This window comes from Castor canadensis, chromosome 8 (genome assembly GCF_047511655.1).
Source record: "Castor canadensis chromosome 8, mCasCan1.hap1v2, whole genome shotgun sequence".
Lineage (NCBI taxonomy): Eukaryota > Metazoa > Chordata > Mammalia > Rodentia > Castoridae > Castor > Castor canadensis.
Window position 1 is genome coordinate 87,358,490 of NC_133393.1, and position 19,505 is coordinate 87,377,994.

Here is a 19,505-nt window from a genome sequence, read left to right on the forward strand (position 1 = left end):
TGTAAATATCACTGAAGTAGATTGGATTACTGGATTCATAATGAAATATGAATTTTTTCTTAAATTATTTAATTTTATAAATTAATTAATTTTTAATTATTGTAATTTTTCTAAAAAATACACTTAAAAAATCAAATACATTTTCTAAGAAAAACTGAAGTTTTTCACTTTCTTTCTTTTGTCTTTTAGGTGATCCCAGTGAATTCTGCAGGCTCTCCTGTGGGGGATGTGCCATTCATCCGGTCAGGACTGCTAGGATTTGTAGGGCCAGTAAGTAACACTTTCATGTTGATTTTGGTACATCTGACCCAAATCGATTAGTCCTAGTACAATGCCACTTAACGTCTGTTTAGAGGGTTCTTGTGAGAATGTCATAAAACGAGCTAATGTTTGTTTCCCTTACCCAAGTTCATTTGACTCCTTCAGACTAAGACTTTTTATTTTCATAACTTTTTCTTTCTTATTCTTGCTACCTTTCTTTGATTTGAGTAACATGTTACAATAATTTAAAAGAGTTCTAGAGTAAGTGACTTTTAGTAGTAAAGGGAAAACATAATGCATGGTGTACAAAACATTTTCATGCAAATAATGAGCACTGTTTTGTGTGTAATAGTAAATTCTTTGAAAACAATTTATTACTCAGCAAATAGTATTTATAGACACTGGGTTTACAGAGCCAACTAGGAACCACAAAGCCGCCTCTCACCGGGCTCACAGTGAGCTTGATAAGCCCACAAGGATAGCAAAGAGCCAGGTTATGAAGGCATATGGATGAGGTAATAAGAAGTTGGGATTTTATTTTGTAATAGGCAGTCATTATCCTAGTTAAGCCCCTATCAGTCCATCTACCTTTGATTACCTTTTACCCCCTCTTCTCTTCACAGCTTTACCTAGGTAAGAAAATAACTCATTTTACTTTATTTGTCCCCTACTAATGGAGTTGCAGTAGGACATATGTCTAGGAGAATCACTCTGCTGAAATAATAATATACACCTACTGTCTTGACTTCTTCACTCAGCACCAAAAGTTTTCAAAGACCCAACTCCTGTTAGCTTACTGCTCTGCTATTGAGGATGGAATTCCATCCATCACATCCATTCCAAGAAATAGAGGAAAAAGTACAGCTTTTCTCTCTCTTAAGAAGATTCTCTGAAACCCCTGTACAGTGTTTCTGCTTATATCTTATTGGTCTAAACTAATCCTATGGCCACACCTAGATGCAGGGGAGGCTGAAACGCAGTGTTTTTGGTGAACCCAGCTAAACATTCTCTTAACTGAAAGAAATGGAGAAATAGACTTTAAAGAACTGGCAGTGACCGTCTCACTCTCTTTACTTACTAATACCAGTGCTTATAGACTGTGTTAGAAATAACTGGTTCTCAGGGGCTGGTGAAGTGGTTCAAGTGGTAAAGTGCCTACCTAAGAAATAACTGGTTCTCTTCTGGTGTCTTCTATGGTCTAAAGCTTCTTGAGCATAGAGGTTCTGTCTTACTTATCCCAGTCACTGTATGGCACTACATTATGCTCAGTAAGTTAACAAGTGACGTTCATATGGAGATAACTAATCAGTCATTGATAGTATGTAAGTGGTCCAAGACTTAAAGGATATCAGTAATGAATACGAAAGCTAATTTATACAGTGATTCTTTAGGGCTTCAGTCACAGTTCCCTGCTGCTTTGTTATCTTGCTTGAAAGCCTCCTATGGTGTCCCTCAGACCTTTCTTTTTTAGTCTATTTCTAATCTTGTCAAGTGGATGCAGCATCACCCTTATAAATCTGAAACGGTCATTCACATATTAAAACTGTTTTAATCTCCTAATTCTGGAAGTAATAACATTTTTCTCCCCTGTATTCAACCCATGAGTAAATACAGAAGATGGACTAATACATATTTATGGCTGGGAAAATGTACATGTTGAAATCCTAGTTGCTTTCTTACAATTCTTTGCTAAGATTAAATATGAATGAACTCCCTTCTTACTTACTATAAGGCCTTATTGGCTATAAAATGCTACTTATTTCCCCACTGATTTCAGAGATGTTAAAGTGTGAAACATTTTATTTAAAATCCCTAAGATAATAACATTGTTTTCTTTCATACATATTTTTTAATTAATTTTTTGGGTGGTATTGGGGATTGAACCCAGAGTCACATGCATGCTAGGCAAGCATCTTTGTTATATTTTTTTAATGAAATTTACTTTAACGTAGAAAATAAATTCAGGCTGTTTTACTATTTAAACCATGAAAATCAAAGTAAATCATTGTTACAATTTCAGGGTAGCTTGGTGTTCGTGGTTGGAAAAATGGATGGATTACTCATGGTTAGTGGTCGCAGACATAATGCTGATGACATTGTAGCTACTGGATTAGCTGTTGAGTCAATAAAGACTGTTTATAGAGGAAGGTGAGTGGTTCAAATGTTAGTACTTCTAATGGAACCTAGGTAGATCTTGGAGGGGTAATTTGAGTTGTGTTCTGTAGATTCTCTTTTCCAAATGATCAGGTTGTTTTGGGTTAAAAATAGCAGAGGCCTGGGCTTTAAATATTTATCCCACAGTGTCTAGTTCTTTGGCTATAATTGGGAAGACTAAAGCATAATTGTGTCCCATATTTCAAATTTTAATTATTACTATACGTTGAGTACTGAAAAGAATTCTAAAACAAAACATTGCACTTCCTACATTTCTTCAGTACATAAGTATGCCATTCAGGCTAATGAAGATAATGCCACTCTGTAGGAGTTTAAGAATTACTTCTCTTGTTTCTAGCTAAGTTACTGTACCATTTTAATGTGGAGATTGACATAGCACAATTGTGCCAATAATTTTAAATCCTATGGACAATGTCAGCTAGGCGTCTTTTTTTCTTATTAATTCAAAGAAAGATATTTGTTAGATATTTGAGTCGTTGTTATTTCAGCAGTTTACAATCATGAACACATATCTTCAAAGCAACCTTGGTGTCCTTTTAGTTTTTTTAAGAAGTAAGAAAAATCAAAAAAGAACCAGTTGCCTTGTGCCCATGGCTCATGCCTGTAATCCTATCTACTTGGGAGGCAGAGATCAGGAGAATTGCAGTTCAAAGCCAGCCCTGGGCAAGTAGTTTGCAAAACCCTGTCTTGAAAATACCCAACACAAAACAGGACTGGCAGAGTGCTTAAGTGGTAGGAGCATCTAGCAAGTATTAGGCCTTGAGTTCAAACCTCAGTGCCACCATAAAAAAAGAACCAGATCCTGAAATGTGTGGGTTTTTTGTAATAGTGTGGCTTCCCAAGAGTTATAAATTCCATGGGGCACTAGACTTTCTGTCTTTGATCATAGTTATGTTCCCAGCACTCCAATGCCTACCACATAGTAAATGTTCTATAAATATGTGTGGCTGGAGGGAAGGAAGGGAGTCAGGCAGGTGAGCCGGCATATTCACCTCTACAGTGGTTTCCCATTCTTTCATGCATTGAATGAATAGCAGATATTCATTGGGTACCAATGACATGCAACTGTTCTACATGTTCTAGCTGTGGCAGTGAACACTGTAAACCCAATTCTCTAACCTGTGTCTCTGCCCTCACATTCTCATTGTAGGAAACAAATAGGAGCCAAGTAAAGAGGAAAACAGATAACATGTGAGAGGGTGATAAGTGCCGCACAGAAAAAACACATGGGGTGAGGTGCCTTACTAGCTTCACTAGCAAGGGGACATTTGAGCGGAGACCTCATTCAGAACCGACTCCATCCTCCCTCCCTCCCTCAACCTCCCAGGCCTCCGTAATCCACCCTTGCCTGTGTCTGACTCTTGCTCCCGCTCTCTGCTTCACCACTTTGCTCCAGGCACACTGGCCTTCTTGCTGTTCCTCAAACCTGCCAAGCTCGTCCCTACCTCAGAACCTTTTCGCTTTTCGTTCCTTCTGCCCGGAATCCTCTTCCTCCAGATCTTCGCGTGGCTCGTGTCCTCACCTCATTCAGGTCTCTGCTCCAGTGTCCACTCCCCAAGAGGCACTCCCACATGGCCTGCACACCACTCTACCTGGGCCTGTCCCATGTGCTTCCTAGTGTGCATCACAACATGGCATTAGTATCCAGTTCACTGGTTGGTTCTGTCTCTGACATGTAAGCTGAATGAAGACAGGAAGTATCTTATTTACCACTTTGTCCCTAACATTCATGACAGTGGTGCTTCATCCATGTTTTTTGAGTGAATCAATCCTGGTTTTGGTGGTAACAGTTGCATATATTCTTTCCTTAACTACTCATTTCTGGGTGGTAGGGTGGGGATGTCTCCTCTCTGTAAATTCTAGTTAAGCAAAAAAGAGGACTGGTTGTAAAGGGAGTCTGATGTGTTTGATCTGTCTCTCTTAGAATTGCTGTGTTTTCTGTGTCTGTATTTTATGATGAGCGAATCGTGGTGGTTGCAGAACAAAGACCTGATGCCTCGGAGGAAGACAGCTTCCAGTGGATGAGCCGTGTCCTGCAGGTAAGCATACTCAGGATCTTTGTGCTCGGAAGTGGCTGGCATCATTGCTTGAACACTTTCTTTTGTTGTTTTCTTTTCAGTTGGGGGTCTCATTGCTACCTTTTCCCCAGTTGACCTCGAACTTATGATCTACTTGCCTCCACTTCTGGAGTAGCTGAAGTTACAGCTTTGTACTACCACTGCCTGCTCCTATGTCCTTTCTGTGGCCAGTTATGCCACGTTATTTTTTTTTTTTCTTGCCAATCAGTGCTTAAATATTCTGTGTACTGTTACCAAAATCAGATAATTAGTGCCATTTCTCTTTGTGGACCACATAGTATTTTTCTGCTCAAATTATCAAGAACAATTGAACTTACTTATGTCAGCACATTGTTTCATGCCATAGTATTTACTTCTCTTGGAGATTTTAACTATCCCTTTGAGTACATCTTTAACAGTAATCAATTCAGTTGTCAGCAGTTAGTCACAATCTTACTATATGCTGTAAGTAGTGCTTTGCATGTGCGGGATCCAGCTTCACTGTGGTGTTAGAGATGATGCTGGATGAGATAAGCCGTGAGGGAGGAGAATGACTTGGGTTTAGTATAAAGGATATGTTTCTAATGGGGAACAGGCTAGAAGAATGGAAGTATACTACTGTTCATTTAAAATCATAGATTTATGGGGTGGGCACAAACAATGTATAAACATGTAAGTAAATGTAAAAATGATAAAAGAAAAAATAAAATATCAATTGCAAATTTTAAAAGAGTCATAGATTTAACTCTCTACCAAAATATATTGAGAAATTCATTGAGGTGACTGAACCTCAATGAATTTATTTCCTAGCCTGTAAAGTAGGGATAAAATACCTATATTACAGAGCTATTGGAAGGAATAAATGAGATAATTAAGGGATGTTTGTATAGTACCTGTGTTCAGTAAATAATGGTCATATAAGTAAATTTTTTTTTAAAACAAACCCAGCATGTTTAAAATTCTTGAAGGAAAGACAGCATGTAAATCATCTAATTACTAACATTCATGACAATATCCTTGTAGGCAAGAGGGAAAAGTCTGATTTTTTGGTAGTTATCTAAGCAGTAATTCAGAGTATAGCGATGAGCTAATTGGCCAGTCCAAACTGGCTTCCTGTGTAAGTAAATTTATATTCATTAATTGTTTGCTATATCCACTATGAGTCCCGTGAAGGTGAAAACTTTCACCTTTTGTTCTCTTCTCAGTCTCCAGAACCTGATAGCTATACTAGCACTCATCATAGTAGGTTTAGAAAAATCTGTTGGCTGAATGAATAGTACAAAGAAAGCATGAACTATCCTGGTAATAACAACTTAAGTTACTGGAAATGTTTCTAATGTCTGTAAAAAGTTACACTTGGATTTATTAGCTGCCATTTATGTTGTAGAAATGACACAGACATGAAATGAGTGATAGGGCTAGATAACTTTTAAGATTTCTTTCTATTCTTAGGCTGGTGGAGTAGCTCAAGTGGTAGAGCACCTGTGTAGCAAGCACAAGGCCCTGAGTTCAACCCTCAGTACCACCAAAAAAAAAAAAATTCTTTCTATCCTTAGAGTCTATGACTCTGAATTATTAGCTCATCTAGCATAAACTATTTGTAGTAGATAATCAGAAATCTATTGAATATAAACTAGGCAGAAAAGATTGAAGAATGTAGGACTACAAGATGAATGCTGGTGAATCATACCTGTAATCCTAGCTACTTGGGAGGTCGAGATAAGAAGGATTAAGGGGTTTTTTTGTTGTTATTTTGTGGTACCAGGGCTTGAAGTCAGGGCCTACATCTTGAGCCACTGCACCAGCCCTTTTTGTGATAGGTATTTTTGATATAGGGTCTTGTGGAACTTTTTGCCTGAACTGGCTTCGAACTGTAAGCCTCCTGATCTCTGCCTACTGCGTAGCTAGGATTATAGGTGTAAGCTACCAGCGCCCAGCAGGACCAAGGTTTGAAACTAGCCCAGTTGTAAAGATGCCTGCTCAGCTAATAAAAGCCAAGTGTGCTGATGCACACCTGTCATCTCAGTTACTTGGGAAGCATGAGATCACAGTCTAGGCTGGCTGGGCATAAAAGTGAGACCCTATTCGAAAAATAACTCACAAAAAGGGCTAGGGGTATGACTCAAAGCAGTGAAGTGCCTACCTGGAAAGTGTAAGGCCTTGAGTTTAAACAGCAATACTGCCAAGTAGAAAAAAAGAAAGAAACCCAAAAAAAAGTGACTTAAAGATAATCTTTACTTTTAGAATTAACTTGCCCATACGCATTAGCAGTAGTTTTTAGGAATTTACCTTTAATGGTCCTATCCAATGCCTTAACTCTTTTGTTCATTTTACATTTATATTTTATCAGTTGATGTAATATTTAATTAAACTATCTGAACACAATAACAAGGACAACTGTCATGAATAGTGTAGAAGCAAGCAATAGTGTAGAATAGAGTCTTAGCAAGCATGTAGTGATGTGGCTGGGAATAGAGTGCACCAGGTACCAGTGCTCATTGTGTTGTGGGCCTCATCCTGGATGTTTTGCAGAGGGGACATGTGGTAATATGATGAATCATTTAAGCGGCGGCAGGGGGGAGGGGGGTCCATTTAAAGAGCTTCTATTGTTTTTGTAGTAAAAACACTTTGCCTCTATTTAATTGAGCTATGTTAGATAGGTAAAAGATTAAAAAGAACAAAACAAACTTTGAAGGTTTTGAAATCATCACTACAAGAGAACTTATTGAGGCTAGAAAATCAGTATCCACCTCTGTCCTTTTAGAATGTATCTTATCTCTCTTGTTAATCTGTGCCCAGAATGAAAGATGTATGGGATCATAAAGATGACCTCTAGATTAGACATATGAGATCATTCTTTGTTTGTTTGGGTTTTGAGATAGGGTCTCACTATGTTGACCAGGCTGCCCTTGAACTCATCTTGTTGCTCAAACTGGCCTTGAATTCAAAAATCTCCTGCCTCAGTCTCCAGAATGCTGATTACAGGAGTACATTACCATGCATGGCAACATGAAATGATTATATCAGATTCCAAACCTAGAATGGATAAAGAAAAATCTACAGTAAAATCATGGATTATGTCAGGAGTGTGTCAATGTAATAAAAGTAATCTTATTGAGTATTTTTTTGTGTGTGTTTTTCTAGGCAATTGACAGCATTCATCAAGTTGGGGTTTATTGTCTTGCTCTGGTACCTGCCAATACATTGCCAAAAACTCCACTAGGAGGGATCCATATATCTCAGACGAAACAACTTTTTCTGGAGGGATCGCTTCATCCTTGCAATATCCTCATGTGCCCACATACATGTGTGACAAACTTGCCAAAACCCCGGCAAAAGCAACCAGGTAATAATATGTTAGCTTTGAATCTATAACATTAAAATGTGACTTTAAGAAGCTGAAATCTCCAACACAATTCTGTCTATAATTAGACTTTACAAAGTCTAGTAACACAAGAATAGCATCAGCTAACCAAAGCAAGGAGGAATAGGAATAGGCTGCTTTGGTAGCCCTGCCCTTTTCTGAGTAATTCTCTATACTATACCTCTATTTCCCCAGCATATAAGGTATGGGTCAAGATAACCAGAGTCTCACTGGTAGAACTGGAATAAAGCAGGTCATCTAGGGAAGGTATGTCAACAGGAGTAAGTATGTAGTATGTAGTAGTTTACTTATGTAGTGAGTGTTTACTAAATCCCAAATACTATCTAACTTTGCCCTCAGCTATGGAAAATAAAGTTCAGAAAAGTTAGTTATCATGTCCAGTCATAGTGTTTGAGCTGAGATCATGCCTAGGGTGACTAAAATCTACATTGAATCATTATGACAAACTACCTTTCTGCTGGGAATCTCTTGCCTAGAGTTACCCTCATTCCTTTTTAGCTGTTAAGGTTTGATTTGGGCCTGTAATACCTCTGGAGAACAAGAAACTTCATACAGAAATTTTCTGGATCATATACACAAGATTAATAGCATGCTTTGTGTTTGCCATATTCCTATAAGTGTAACTAAGAATTGCCATATGAAAAATTTAAAAAACAACACAGTTTCATCTTTTTTTGCCTGATTTCTGAATAGAGTAGATTAGAAGGCTGAATAGGAGACCTAAGGACAGGAATAATTGATCGGTCATATTCAAGTATCTGTTAATGGCTGGCAGAGTGGCTCAAGTGGTAGAGCACCTGCCTAGCAAGCATGAGGCCCTGTGTTCAAACACCAGTACCACCCAAAAAAAAAAAATATGTATAAGGGTGTGTGTGTGTGTGTATGTATGTATGTATATACATATATGTTAAATCCAACATGAAATCATTAGGTTTTATTTATGCTTATTTATTTTTTTTGCCATCACTGCTTGGTTTTGTACTCAGGGCCTTGCACTTGCTAGGCAAGCACTGTACTACTTGAGCCTGCCAACTAATCTGATTGCTTTTTTATTTTCAGAGGTCTTTGAGAGCATTTTAATTTCCTATGTGGCTGAAAACACGTGAAAGCCAAAATCTGGCCTCTGTAGACCAACATACACACATATACACACACACACACACACACAAAATAAATGCATCAGCTTCTAAATGTGTTTGGACAAGAAGATAAAGGTGGGAGAATTGAAAAGAGAAAACAGAATGTGACTATTATATTTCTATGAGACAACTTTTGCTGAAAGGTAAATAATTACTGACTCTAAGATATTGCTATTAGGATATAAAGTTATTAATATACTCTGCAGTAATTACTGCAGTGGACTGATGTCTGAAGATCGAGTCATCAACTATTTTTCCTATTGACAATATGTATAGAGTTAAAATATATATGATACTAATTTCTGCTAGTGGAATTAAGTTTATGGAGGCTAGTGTTCTAAAGGGGCAGTCAAAATGAAGAGGTCTTTGTGATATCAATCAAGAAATGTATTTTAAAAAGTGTCTTGGGCTGGCAGAGAGGCTCAAGTGGAAGAGCACCTGCCTAGCAAAGTGTGAGGCCCTGAGTTTAAACCCAGTACCACCAAAAAAAAAAAAAAAAAGTATCTCTACATAAATTAACTGCCTAGGCATATGGCAGATTTATAGAAACACACGAGGCAGGGGATGTGGCTTAGTGGATCCTTGAGTTTAGTCCCCAGCACTGGAGGTGAAAAAAAATTTACACAAATCTTTCTCTGTCTCAAATTCTGTTTTACCAAAATTTATTTGTCATACAAGTAAAACCTTCTTTTAAGTCGCATTTTAGTAGAGATTCTTGGAGTAGATGCTTCAAATAGTGCTTTGGCCAGCCAGGTTTCAACCAGCTTTGTTAAACAATAAAACATATCTAAGCTCCTGAAGGCATAGCATCATTTCATCCCGTCTGATGACATTATTACCTTTAGACTCAGTGTTTTGGCTTTCTTTTTGCCTATGAAGGTCTTAGTTGGATGCATATGAGTTAGACCAAAACAGATTGAAAGTCATGGTATCAGTGGACAGAGGAAGAGGAAGTAGCATGAGAGTTTGGGTTTGAGAAAAATGCAGGAAAGTGGAGAGGTTTGGGGGAGTGTGGTTCAACTTGTAGAGCCCTTGCCTGGCATACACAAAGCCCTAGGTTCAATCCCCAACACCACCAAAAACAAAACATGGCTTAAAAAACATAGAAAGAAGAGGAAGGTAAGAAAAAGGAGAGGAAAACAGAAAAGGTGTTAAGGCAGCTTAGAGATAGCAGTCTCAATTGGTGCTGTGAAAAGAATGAAAATGTGTGTTAGCACTGGTCTTGACTACGAAATACAGAAAAACACAACAGCAGCTTAAACAAGAATCAAGGTTCTGCTGGGCACCAATGACTCACACCTATAATCCTAGCTACTCAGGAGTCGGAGACCAGAAGGATGGTGGTTCAAAGCCAGCCCAGGCAAATAGTTTGCAAGACCCTATCTCGAAAATACCCAACACAAAAAAGGGCCTGGTGGAGTGGTTCAAGTGGCAGAGCAGCTGCCTAGCAAGCATAAGGCCCTGAGTTCAAACACCGGTATCACAAAAAAAAAAAGAGAGAGAGTCATGAGTCAAGGTTTTTTCTTTCTCAGGTAAAAAAAAATTCAAAGGTAGGTAGGTCACGGCTAGGGTGATCACTCCTCATTCGTGTTCTTCCTTTTTTTTTGCTCTGGTATTTGTCACTCAACTATTATAGATGTGATATGTAATAAATAACTCAAAACTCAGTGCCTTGACATAACAAGTGTTTTTCACTTGTGGAATATGGATCAGCTAGGGGACCTGACTTAGTCTCAGGTTGCAGGTTAGGCTCAGAAGTAGCCCAGCTCATCATGGACCCAGCAGTTACCCACATTTTTCTCAAGTTAGGTGGCAGAAGCAGAAAGGCCATCCATACCACACAAGCATATTGAAAGCTTCTGTTTGGGTCACAGTCTCCTAACATTTCACTGCCCAGAACAAGTCAGACCATGCCCAAAGTCAGTGGAGCAGAGAATTAGACTCCTCCCCTGTAACCACGGCTAGGATAAGGAAGACAAGGAAGGATTCTAAATCTACCACAGGCCTCTTTAGCAGGCCTCAGGGTCTCTTAAGCTGCCTGACTTCCAGCCATTGTTTCTGCATCATTTTGTATTCTGGCCAGTAGGTAGGAGGAAAGGAGAACGAAGTAAATATCTTTTCCTTTAAACATTTTCTAGAAATTACACATATTACTTGCTCTTTCATATTATTCTTCCACACTAAAGAATACAGTCTTTATTCCAGGCAAATATCAACTAAAAACTGAGGTTGTTTTTAAGGAAGAAGAGAAGCCAGGCACCAGTGGCCCACACCTGTAATGCTGTCTACTTGAAAGGCTGAGATCCAGAGAATCTTGGTTCAAGGCCAGCTTGGGCAAATACTTTGTGAGACCCCCATCTGAGTTCAAACCTCATTCATGGGTGGGGGGGGGGTGAAGGGAAAAACAGATATTGGGATTGATAAATAGCAAGTGATTTTTTGTTTTGTTTTGTTTGGCAGTACTGGGGTTTGAACTCAGGGCCTCATGCCTGAGCCACATCTGCACACTAAATAGTAGTTTTTGCCACAGGAATCTTAAGAGTTTTGTGGAAAAGGCAAGAAGGCATTTCTAGATACAGGGTCTGCATGTAGCTTCCTAGAGCTGCTGCTTCTACTGTTTCTCACTCTGTGACCCATAACTCAAGAAATGCATGCAGGTTTTGCTGCTGAATTATTTTGTGGCTTTAAACTACTGTGCAAAATTCATTTTGTAAAATATCATATCTTTATTAATTGTACAGTATAAATCTAGGATTGTACAGTTTACGCTATCAAATATACTCTGGGTCCTCTGAATATAATGGACTGTCTCCAAAGTGATATCTCTGTAATTAATTATGCTGCTTCTTAGGAAGGAATGTTGCATTTTGTACTTAAAAGTGCATTGTACACTTTGTAGACTAAAACTGTTCAGTTGGAATATTTTTCCTATTCTCAATTTTTATCTGCCTCTTAATTTTTAAAAACTTTTTATTTTGAAATAATTGTTCACTTGAGAAAAAGTTGCCAGATGATTTAAAAAAACAAAACTCCCTTACTACTCCTCCATTCTTTTTTTTTAATTTTGTTTTGTTTTTTTATTTTTTTGGTGGTACTGGGGTTTGAACTCAGGGCCTTACGGTTGCTAGGCAGGCACTCTACCACTTGAGCCACTCCACCAGTCCTCCATTCTTTTTTTTTAAAGATAGAGTGTCACTAGGAAGACTGGCCTGGAACACTATGTAGCCAAGCTGGCCTCAAACTCACAATCCTCTTGCCTCTGCTTCCTGAGTGCTGGGATTACATGTGTATGCCACTATGCCTAACTGCTTACCTTTTTAAAAGTGATTATATGGCCTGGGTGCATGGCTGAAGTGGTAAAGTGCCCTGAGTTCAACCCCTTCGGTGCCACAGCAAAAAAAAAGAAAAGTGATCATGTTATCTTGTGATTTGTTTCATCTGTTTCAGGATATTAAAGATCAACAGGTGTTAGTAATAAAATATATTGAATATTTAGCTTCAGCAGCATTGTTTAAAACCTAACTGGTAAAAGGTTATCCTTTTAGTTCATTCAGTTTTTTAGGGTTTTAATATTTGACCATTAAGAATGGGTTACATCACTTCTTGGCCTTTTGGCTAAGATCAAGTGTAGCATCTTTTCTTACCAGTTTAATATTTGATACGTCCTCTATCCGAGCCCAATATATTAAATGGATTTTTGGAGCAGGGAGATGGAATAGGAGCTTGCTCTGTCTACATCCACACATCGACCTCGTATTGCAGTACCAGGTCGATGCTCCCCTTCTTAAATTTAAAAAAAAAAATAGAATGGGTTGTAGAGTCCTACCTCTCTTTAAGAGTTAGAGGAATCCTTCTATTCATTTTGAAGTGTTAAACCCATGGTTAACAGACTAGTATACTTTGCACCAATGTACCTTCCCTCAGGTTCTCTAGCTGTGGATTTTTTTTTTCTCCTGAATTCTGAAAATAGATTGCAGATACCATGATCCTTCACCCATAAGTATTTGAGCGCATATTATTCCAAAGAACAAAAATATTCACCTAAAATTTTTCTAAACAACCACAATGCCATTATCCTATTAAGTAATTTAGCAGGTGACCATGGCTTACCCCTGTAATCCTAGTTACTTACTTGGGAAGTTAAGATCTGGAGGATCTTAACCCAGGCAAACAGTTCATGAGGACCGCCCCCATCTCGAAAAAATAACTAGAGCAAAATGGACTGGAGGTGTGGCTTAAGCAGTACAGCGCCTACTTTGCAAGTACAAAGTCCTGAGTTCAAACCTCACTCCCACAAAAAAAAAAAAGAAGAAAGAAATTTAACATTAACTGGATATGGTAGTGCACACTTGACATGTTGAGGCAGAAGGATGAAGAATTTGAGACCAGCCTGGGCTACATAGCAAGACGTATCTCAAAAAGAGGAGCAAAAGGAAGAAAGTAAAGGAGGACAGTACCTTAATATATTGCTTCATCTAATAACACTTTTCTCCTCTTGTTTATTATAACTGATTTTAAAAAAAGCTCATATAAGCCAAGCATGGTACTCATATCTATAATCCCAGCTACTTGGGAGGAACCTCCCAGAGTGGGAGAATCATGTTTTGAGGTCAGCCTGAGAAAGAAGTTAGCAAGACCCCATCTCAATCAAGCTGGGTATGGTGGAATGCACCTGTGGTTTTAGCTATGTCGAAGGCATAGGTAGAATAATTGCAGTCTGAAGCCAGCCCTAGGCAAAAACACAAGACCCTGTCTGAAAAAGAAGTAAAGCAAAAAGGGGTGTGGGCATGGCTCAGGTGGTAAAGCTCCTGCCTAGCAAGCATGAGGTCCCAAGTTCAAACCTCAATACTGCCACTCTCCCCCCCAAAAAAAAAAAAATCCAGGATCTCGTCAAGGTCAGGCATTGCATTTGGTTGCCTTTAATTTAGAAGCTCTTAGCCTTATTTTGTCTTTTAGACATGAATGTTTTTGAAGAGTCCAGGCCAGTTGTCTTGTAGAGTGTTCTTCAATCTGGATTTCATTATATATTTCATTTTAATAAAGCATTTCTCATATTCTGATAAACTCACTCCCAGTCTTCAAAAATGGCAGATTTCTTTCCAGACCTGATATCTGTTATGGTTAAGCCCTCTTTTAGAGTCATGTTATAATTGGAGCAATTAAAGCTATTTATCAGTAGGAACCAGTATAACCAATTGTTGGTTCCTCAGAGTGAAAACTTCTCTGTACCCACCCCCCCATCCACTGAACCCAGCTTTACTGTGGTCTTCTTTTGCCTATTTCTAGCACTTCCAGTGGCCCAACTCTGTTTACATGTATGTGTACTTTAAGTTACCTTTCCTACTAGAATTCAAACTTTATCTTGTGCCTGAAAGAGTACTTCATCAACATTGTTAAACCAAGCACTTGAACCACTCTGGAAATGCTTTGGGGGTATGTAGCTTGAATTGCCATCTCTGAAGGTTGATTTTTCCTCTGCTTACAGGTGTAGGTCCTGCTTCTGTGATGGTTGGGAATCTAGTGGCTGGAAAACGCATAGCACAAGCTGCAGGAAGGGATTTGGGACAAATTGAAGAGAATGATTTAGTGAGGAAGGTAAGTGTACTGAGATGTTGACTTTTTATCAATGAGTAAAGACAGTTTGTACTTCAGGCAGCAGATGGGAAATGCATTATACAACTATTTGAGTTGATGACCCTCAGTCTTTTTTTCTGCATTGTGACTTTAGCACCAGTACCTGGCAGAGATTTTGCAGTGGCGAGCCCAGGCAACTCCTGACCATGTTCTCTTCATGCTGTTAAATGCCAAGGTATTAAAAATTCAATTGTATATGTAATCAACTAAATCTTGTGGGAGTAGCTTAGGCTCACTTGATCTCTTTCGTCAGAAAATTTCTTTTGCCTCCCTCCAAGGAAGGAGCTACTGCTTTCTTCTTGTTGTGACATAGGAAGGTAAATTGTGCAGTCACTTTGAGGTTGAAATGGGACCTCCCAAAGTACTATTTAATACTGCTTTTTCTTGTGTTAAAATCAAGTCTTTTTTATTTAGTTCTAATAATAATGATGGGACTAACCAATTTCAGATATATACATATGTAGAATGCCTTATGTTCATGCAGTTTTTTACCTAATTTGATGTTTATTGTTTTTGTAGTACTGAAGTTTGAACTCAGGACCTTGTGCTTGAGCCACACCTTTAACTCCCAGTTTGAATTTAATTCCTTATTTCTGTCAGGAAGAAAATGATTTTACATCAACATTTTAAAAACCAAACTTACCTTTAGTACACACTTAAAAGGATAAAAAGCAAATGGAAAATTACTTATAAGTACATTTGCCAGGCACAGTAATGTGTAACTGTAGTCCAGCACTTGGGAACCTGAGATAGGGAGGATTGTGAGTTTAAGGCCAGCCTTGGCAACATAGACTCCATTTTTTAAGAAAAGTGTATTTAATTACTGGTTTCTAATGGGTGATTCACCATACACTGTTTTTGTTTTTTTAAAGTGTACCATTGTATGGAAGTTTGCTGAATTTTGTTTGCTTTATTGGCTAAGTCACAGGCTGGAAGTACTGTGACTGTATTACAGCAGTAATTCTCATGAGCAGGGAAGTCTGGAAGGGCCTGGGTGCAATCTAATGGATTTTTTTTTCATTGAGAATTTATGCTATGATAGAACTTAATGAGGAGAGGAATAGTCTGTGCATCTTAGTGAAAACTCATTAAGAACCACTGTTTTTCTGATAGAAAACTGAGACTTCCTTGTTCCATGTCTACATAGAGTAGGCTTCTTTTCAAGCCTCTGCATTCACCAAGGTCCCTATACTTCATTAAGAAGTTCCCCATCTAGCTACTTTCTCACCTTCCTCCCAAGCTTGGCTACAGTTAGCTCCAGGCACTGTACAATACACACCCCAGGTATTTGTTCGTGAGCATAAATTTAAATGTGCTTGTTGGTTACAAAAATAATATAAATAAATGAATGACTGCCTAAAGGATGTATAGTCCATTTATTCTTCTGTATATTCTAATATTTTTACCTGTGATTAGCCCAGACTACCAGACAGTTTAGTAACCACACATTGCTCCCTCATGCCAAGAATGTCGTTTTTACTGAACTTTTAATTTTCCACTGTGCAGTGACTCAAAGAGAGAAGGCTTATAAGAAATACCTTTATGAATGTAACCCCAACTTAAGCCAAAAGTATGTTAATTTGAGTTGTATAGCCTTAACACTCCACAATAAATGGCTAAGCATAGTGGCGTCCGTTTCCAATCCCAGCTACTTGGGAAGCGGAGATAGGACTGGGATTCAAGTCTGATCCAGGCAAAAGTGCCAGACCCTATCTGAAAAACAACTTAAGAGTAAAAGGTTTAGAGATGTGGCCCAAGTGGTAGAGGCTAAGTTCAATCCCCTGTACCATAACAAACAAAGATAATTAGCTAAATATAGCAAATAAATGTAATAAAATATGCAGTGATTCAAAATACATTATAGAAGAGCAGTTGATGACTGAGAAAATATTCATAATGTATAAGAAAGAAGAGGATGTAAAGTTTTAATTGAGTATGTATAAAAGACCCTATTGTAGGTGCTTTCCATTCATAGTTTACTTCTTTAAAGTTGGGGAAATTGATGGATAGATGTCTCAGAGCTAGTACATGGTAATAGTAGGAAGTTAACTCATTTTATATTTTTTTATTAACAAGGATAAATAGTACATATTTTTGTGGCTCAGTTTGATATTTCAATGTATATATACAACATGTACTAAATGAAATAGTACATATTTCATTAAATAAATGAAAATTAGCTCTTTACATTCATTTGAACCCTGGCTTTAGAGCACACATTATTAACCAATACACTATGTAGCCTCTAGCAGATGATATGCCACTTTCTCAAATTGTTGCATGTTAATTTATATATAATATATACTCATTAAAAAAAACAGGCAACACACACTGATATATCATTCTGGTTACATCTTACCAGAAAGATTATATTTGCTTATCTATATTTTTCACATTTTCTATACTGAACATGTACTGTTTTACATTAATGAAATAAAAATTGTTTTTTAAGGAAACAGCTTTGTAAACCTTGCTCATTGTGAAATTTCAATGAGTTATAAAATTTTAATAATTAAGTTAGTATGGTTTGTACATGATAAATGAACAACCATCATGTACAGTTTGGAATTGTCCAATAGAATTAAAGATTGGCAGCCCAGTGACCCAGAAATTACATTTTTAGATCTGTACCCTATTGTATTTAAGGATCAGGGTACATGCCCAAGAATGACAATGCCCATCAGCCATATGGATGGATAAATTATTGCATAATACGTGTGTAATGAAACATTGCACAACAACAGACATAGAAGAACTTTATCTACACATAGCATAGTAGCAAGACTCCTCTTACAATAACACTGAATGAAGGAAGCAAAGCATAGTGCCATTTATGTATAATTCAGAAATTTCACAAGTAATAAAAAACAGGAAAAGAAATCAGTGATTAACCAAAAGTGAAGATAGTGTTTGCCTATGGAGGTGAAGAGAAGGTGGTGAGTGGGGGACCCATGGATGCTTTTGAGCTGCAGAGTGGTCTTCCTCTTGTCATGCTGGTGCTTACACATGCTCGTGTTGTGCTTTCTCAGTAAGATGCTTGCATATTTTATACTTTCCCTTACATGCCTTACATTTCAAAAGGGGAAGGGACTTAAAAAGCCCAGTTCAGTGAAACTTTATGTGGACCCACTCTCAAGACTAGATAAAGTTGGCCATCTTATCATCTCCTAATCTTTATTATTAGCTAGTGGACTGATTATTTTTGTTTACATCTTTACTGTTAGCAGACTAACAGCCAAATTGTGTTCAGATGCAGGAAGTATCTGGGAACAAATGGCTAACATTTATTGTCCTGACCTCCTCCCATCTTCATCCTACTTTGATACCCTTTCATTTCCTTCTACTCTTATGTCTTCACTTTAAAAAATTAAAAATTCATGTGATTTTCAAATCTACTTTAAGGAAGAAAGACTATAAATAAGTATCTTTAAGTTAACGTTTATCTACCCTGAATACCTACAGACATTGAAAAAGAAAAGGAACTTCTGTCTTTTGATACTAAGGGAATTTTCACTAGTTAATAATTTAGGAAGGATAGTCTTGCAAAGCACAAGCCTTTCAGGTATGACATCAGCTTGGTGGTACCATCCCTCTTCATTTCCTTACTGAGCTTTTACATGCTTGTCCTTTCTTCTGTTGAAAGGGAACTACCGTTTGCACAGCTAGCTGCCTTCAGCTTCATAAGCGAGCAGAGAGGATTGCATCAGTTCTTGGTGACAAGGGACATCTAAATGCAGGAGACAATGTAGTGTTGCTTTATCCACCTGGTAAGTGTTAGATTAGTAGGCTAGACTTTTTTTTTTTAATTTATTGTTTTGGTGGTACTAGGGTTTGAACTCAAGAGCCTTGTGCTTATTAAAGGTAGGCATTCTACACTTGAGCCACACCTCCAGTGTAGATTTTTTTTTAAAAATAAATCATTTTACTTATTATTTCTATGGCTTTTCTTCAGTCAGGTTTCTGTCTTTGAAATAAGGCTGGGGTATAGTACACTGGCAAAAATAGTAAGAGGCAAATAAGAATAGTGCCAAACTGAAAACCATGTAGTAGATTAGACTCTGAGCTCCATTACTATACTATATGCTAAGAAAGGGCAGGAACTCAGGGCCACCGTCTATCACCAGAGAGGCCTCACTCTTCTCAGCACCAAGAGCTCTATGCACCCTGACTAAGGTGTGAACATTCTGTGTCTCCCAGAGTTGTGCACTAATGGCTCCGCTGGGACTGCATCTACTTTACTTACTTACATTTTTATTATCAGTGCCTCACATTTGGACCAGGCACATATTTGGAATCCCAGCACTCAGGAGACAGAAGTAGGAGAATTATTAGTTCAAGGCCAACCTGGGCTACATAGGGACACCATGTCTCAAAAGAAAAGGAGGGGAGGGACACTCAGTAAATATTGAATGAATAAATGAATGAGTGAGTGAGTACTTCACCTACCTGACTTGTGGAAATCCTCAAAACTGGTACTTTGAATCCAGACATGGTGGTTGGTATTTGTTGTCCCAGCTGCTCAAGAGACTGAGGCAGGAGGATTGCTTGAGTCCAGGAGTTTGAGGCCAACCTGGTTAATACAGCAGTACCCTTTCACTTAAAAAAAGGGGCATGGACTGGGCTGGAAGCGTAGCTTAGTGGTAAAGCATATGCTGAGGCTTTGGTTTCAATTCTTAGCACCAAAACAAAACAAAAAATGCTTTGTTTCTAGGATGCTCAGAAATTGAACCATTTCACCCAGTTTCTAAAATAATGCTATGTATCAACTCTTTTGACTTAACATTCTTCATACCATGATTGATAGTTTATTCCTCTGTTGCTGCTTTCATCTTTCATGTTCTAATTTAATTCAGC

The 19,505-nt window shown here is 38.0% G+C and overlaps 1 protein-coding gene and 1 non-coding gene across 4 annotated transcripts in view; both read left to right on the forward strand.

The window, feature by feature from the left end:
• Nucleotides 1-19,505, forward strand: part of Dip2b (disco interacting protein 2 homolog B) — a 211,164-nt gene that overhangs the window by 170,319 nt on the left and 21,340 nt on the right. For all 3 annotated transcript variants that reach the window (XM_074083360.1, XM_020179911.2, XM_074083361.1), the window contains 7 exons: nt 190-270; nt 2,282-2,409; nt 4,361-4,475; nt 7,638-7,839; nt 14,503-14,612; nt 14,746-14,826; nt 18,295-18,418. In XM_074083360.1, the coding sequence (XP_073939461.1) occupies nt 190-270; nt 2,282-2,409; nt 4,361-4,475; nt 7,638-7,839; nt 14,503-14,612; nt 14,746-14,826; nt 18,295-18,418 (841 nt within the window). The remainder of the gene's footprint in view (nt 1-189; nt 271-2,281; nt 2,410-4,360; nt 4,476-7,637; nt 7,840-14,502; nt 14,613-14,745; nt 14,827-18,294; nt 18,419-19,505) is intronic.
• LOC141425974 (U2 spliceosomal RNA) lies at nt 12,613-12,800 on the forward strand. Its single transcript, XR_012451099.1, has one exon. It is a non-coding gene; the product is annotated as a U2 spliceosomal RNA (small nuclear RNA).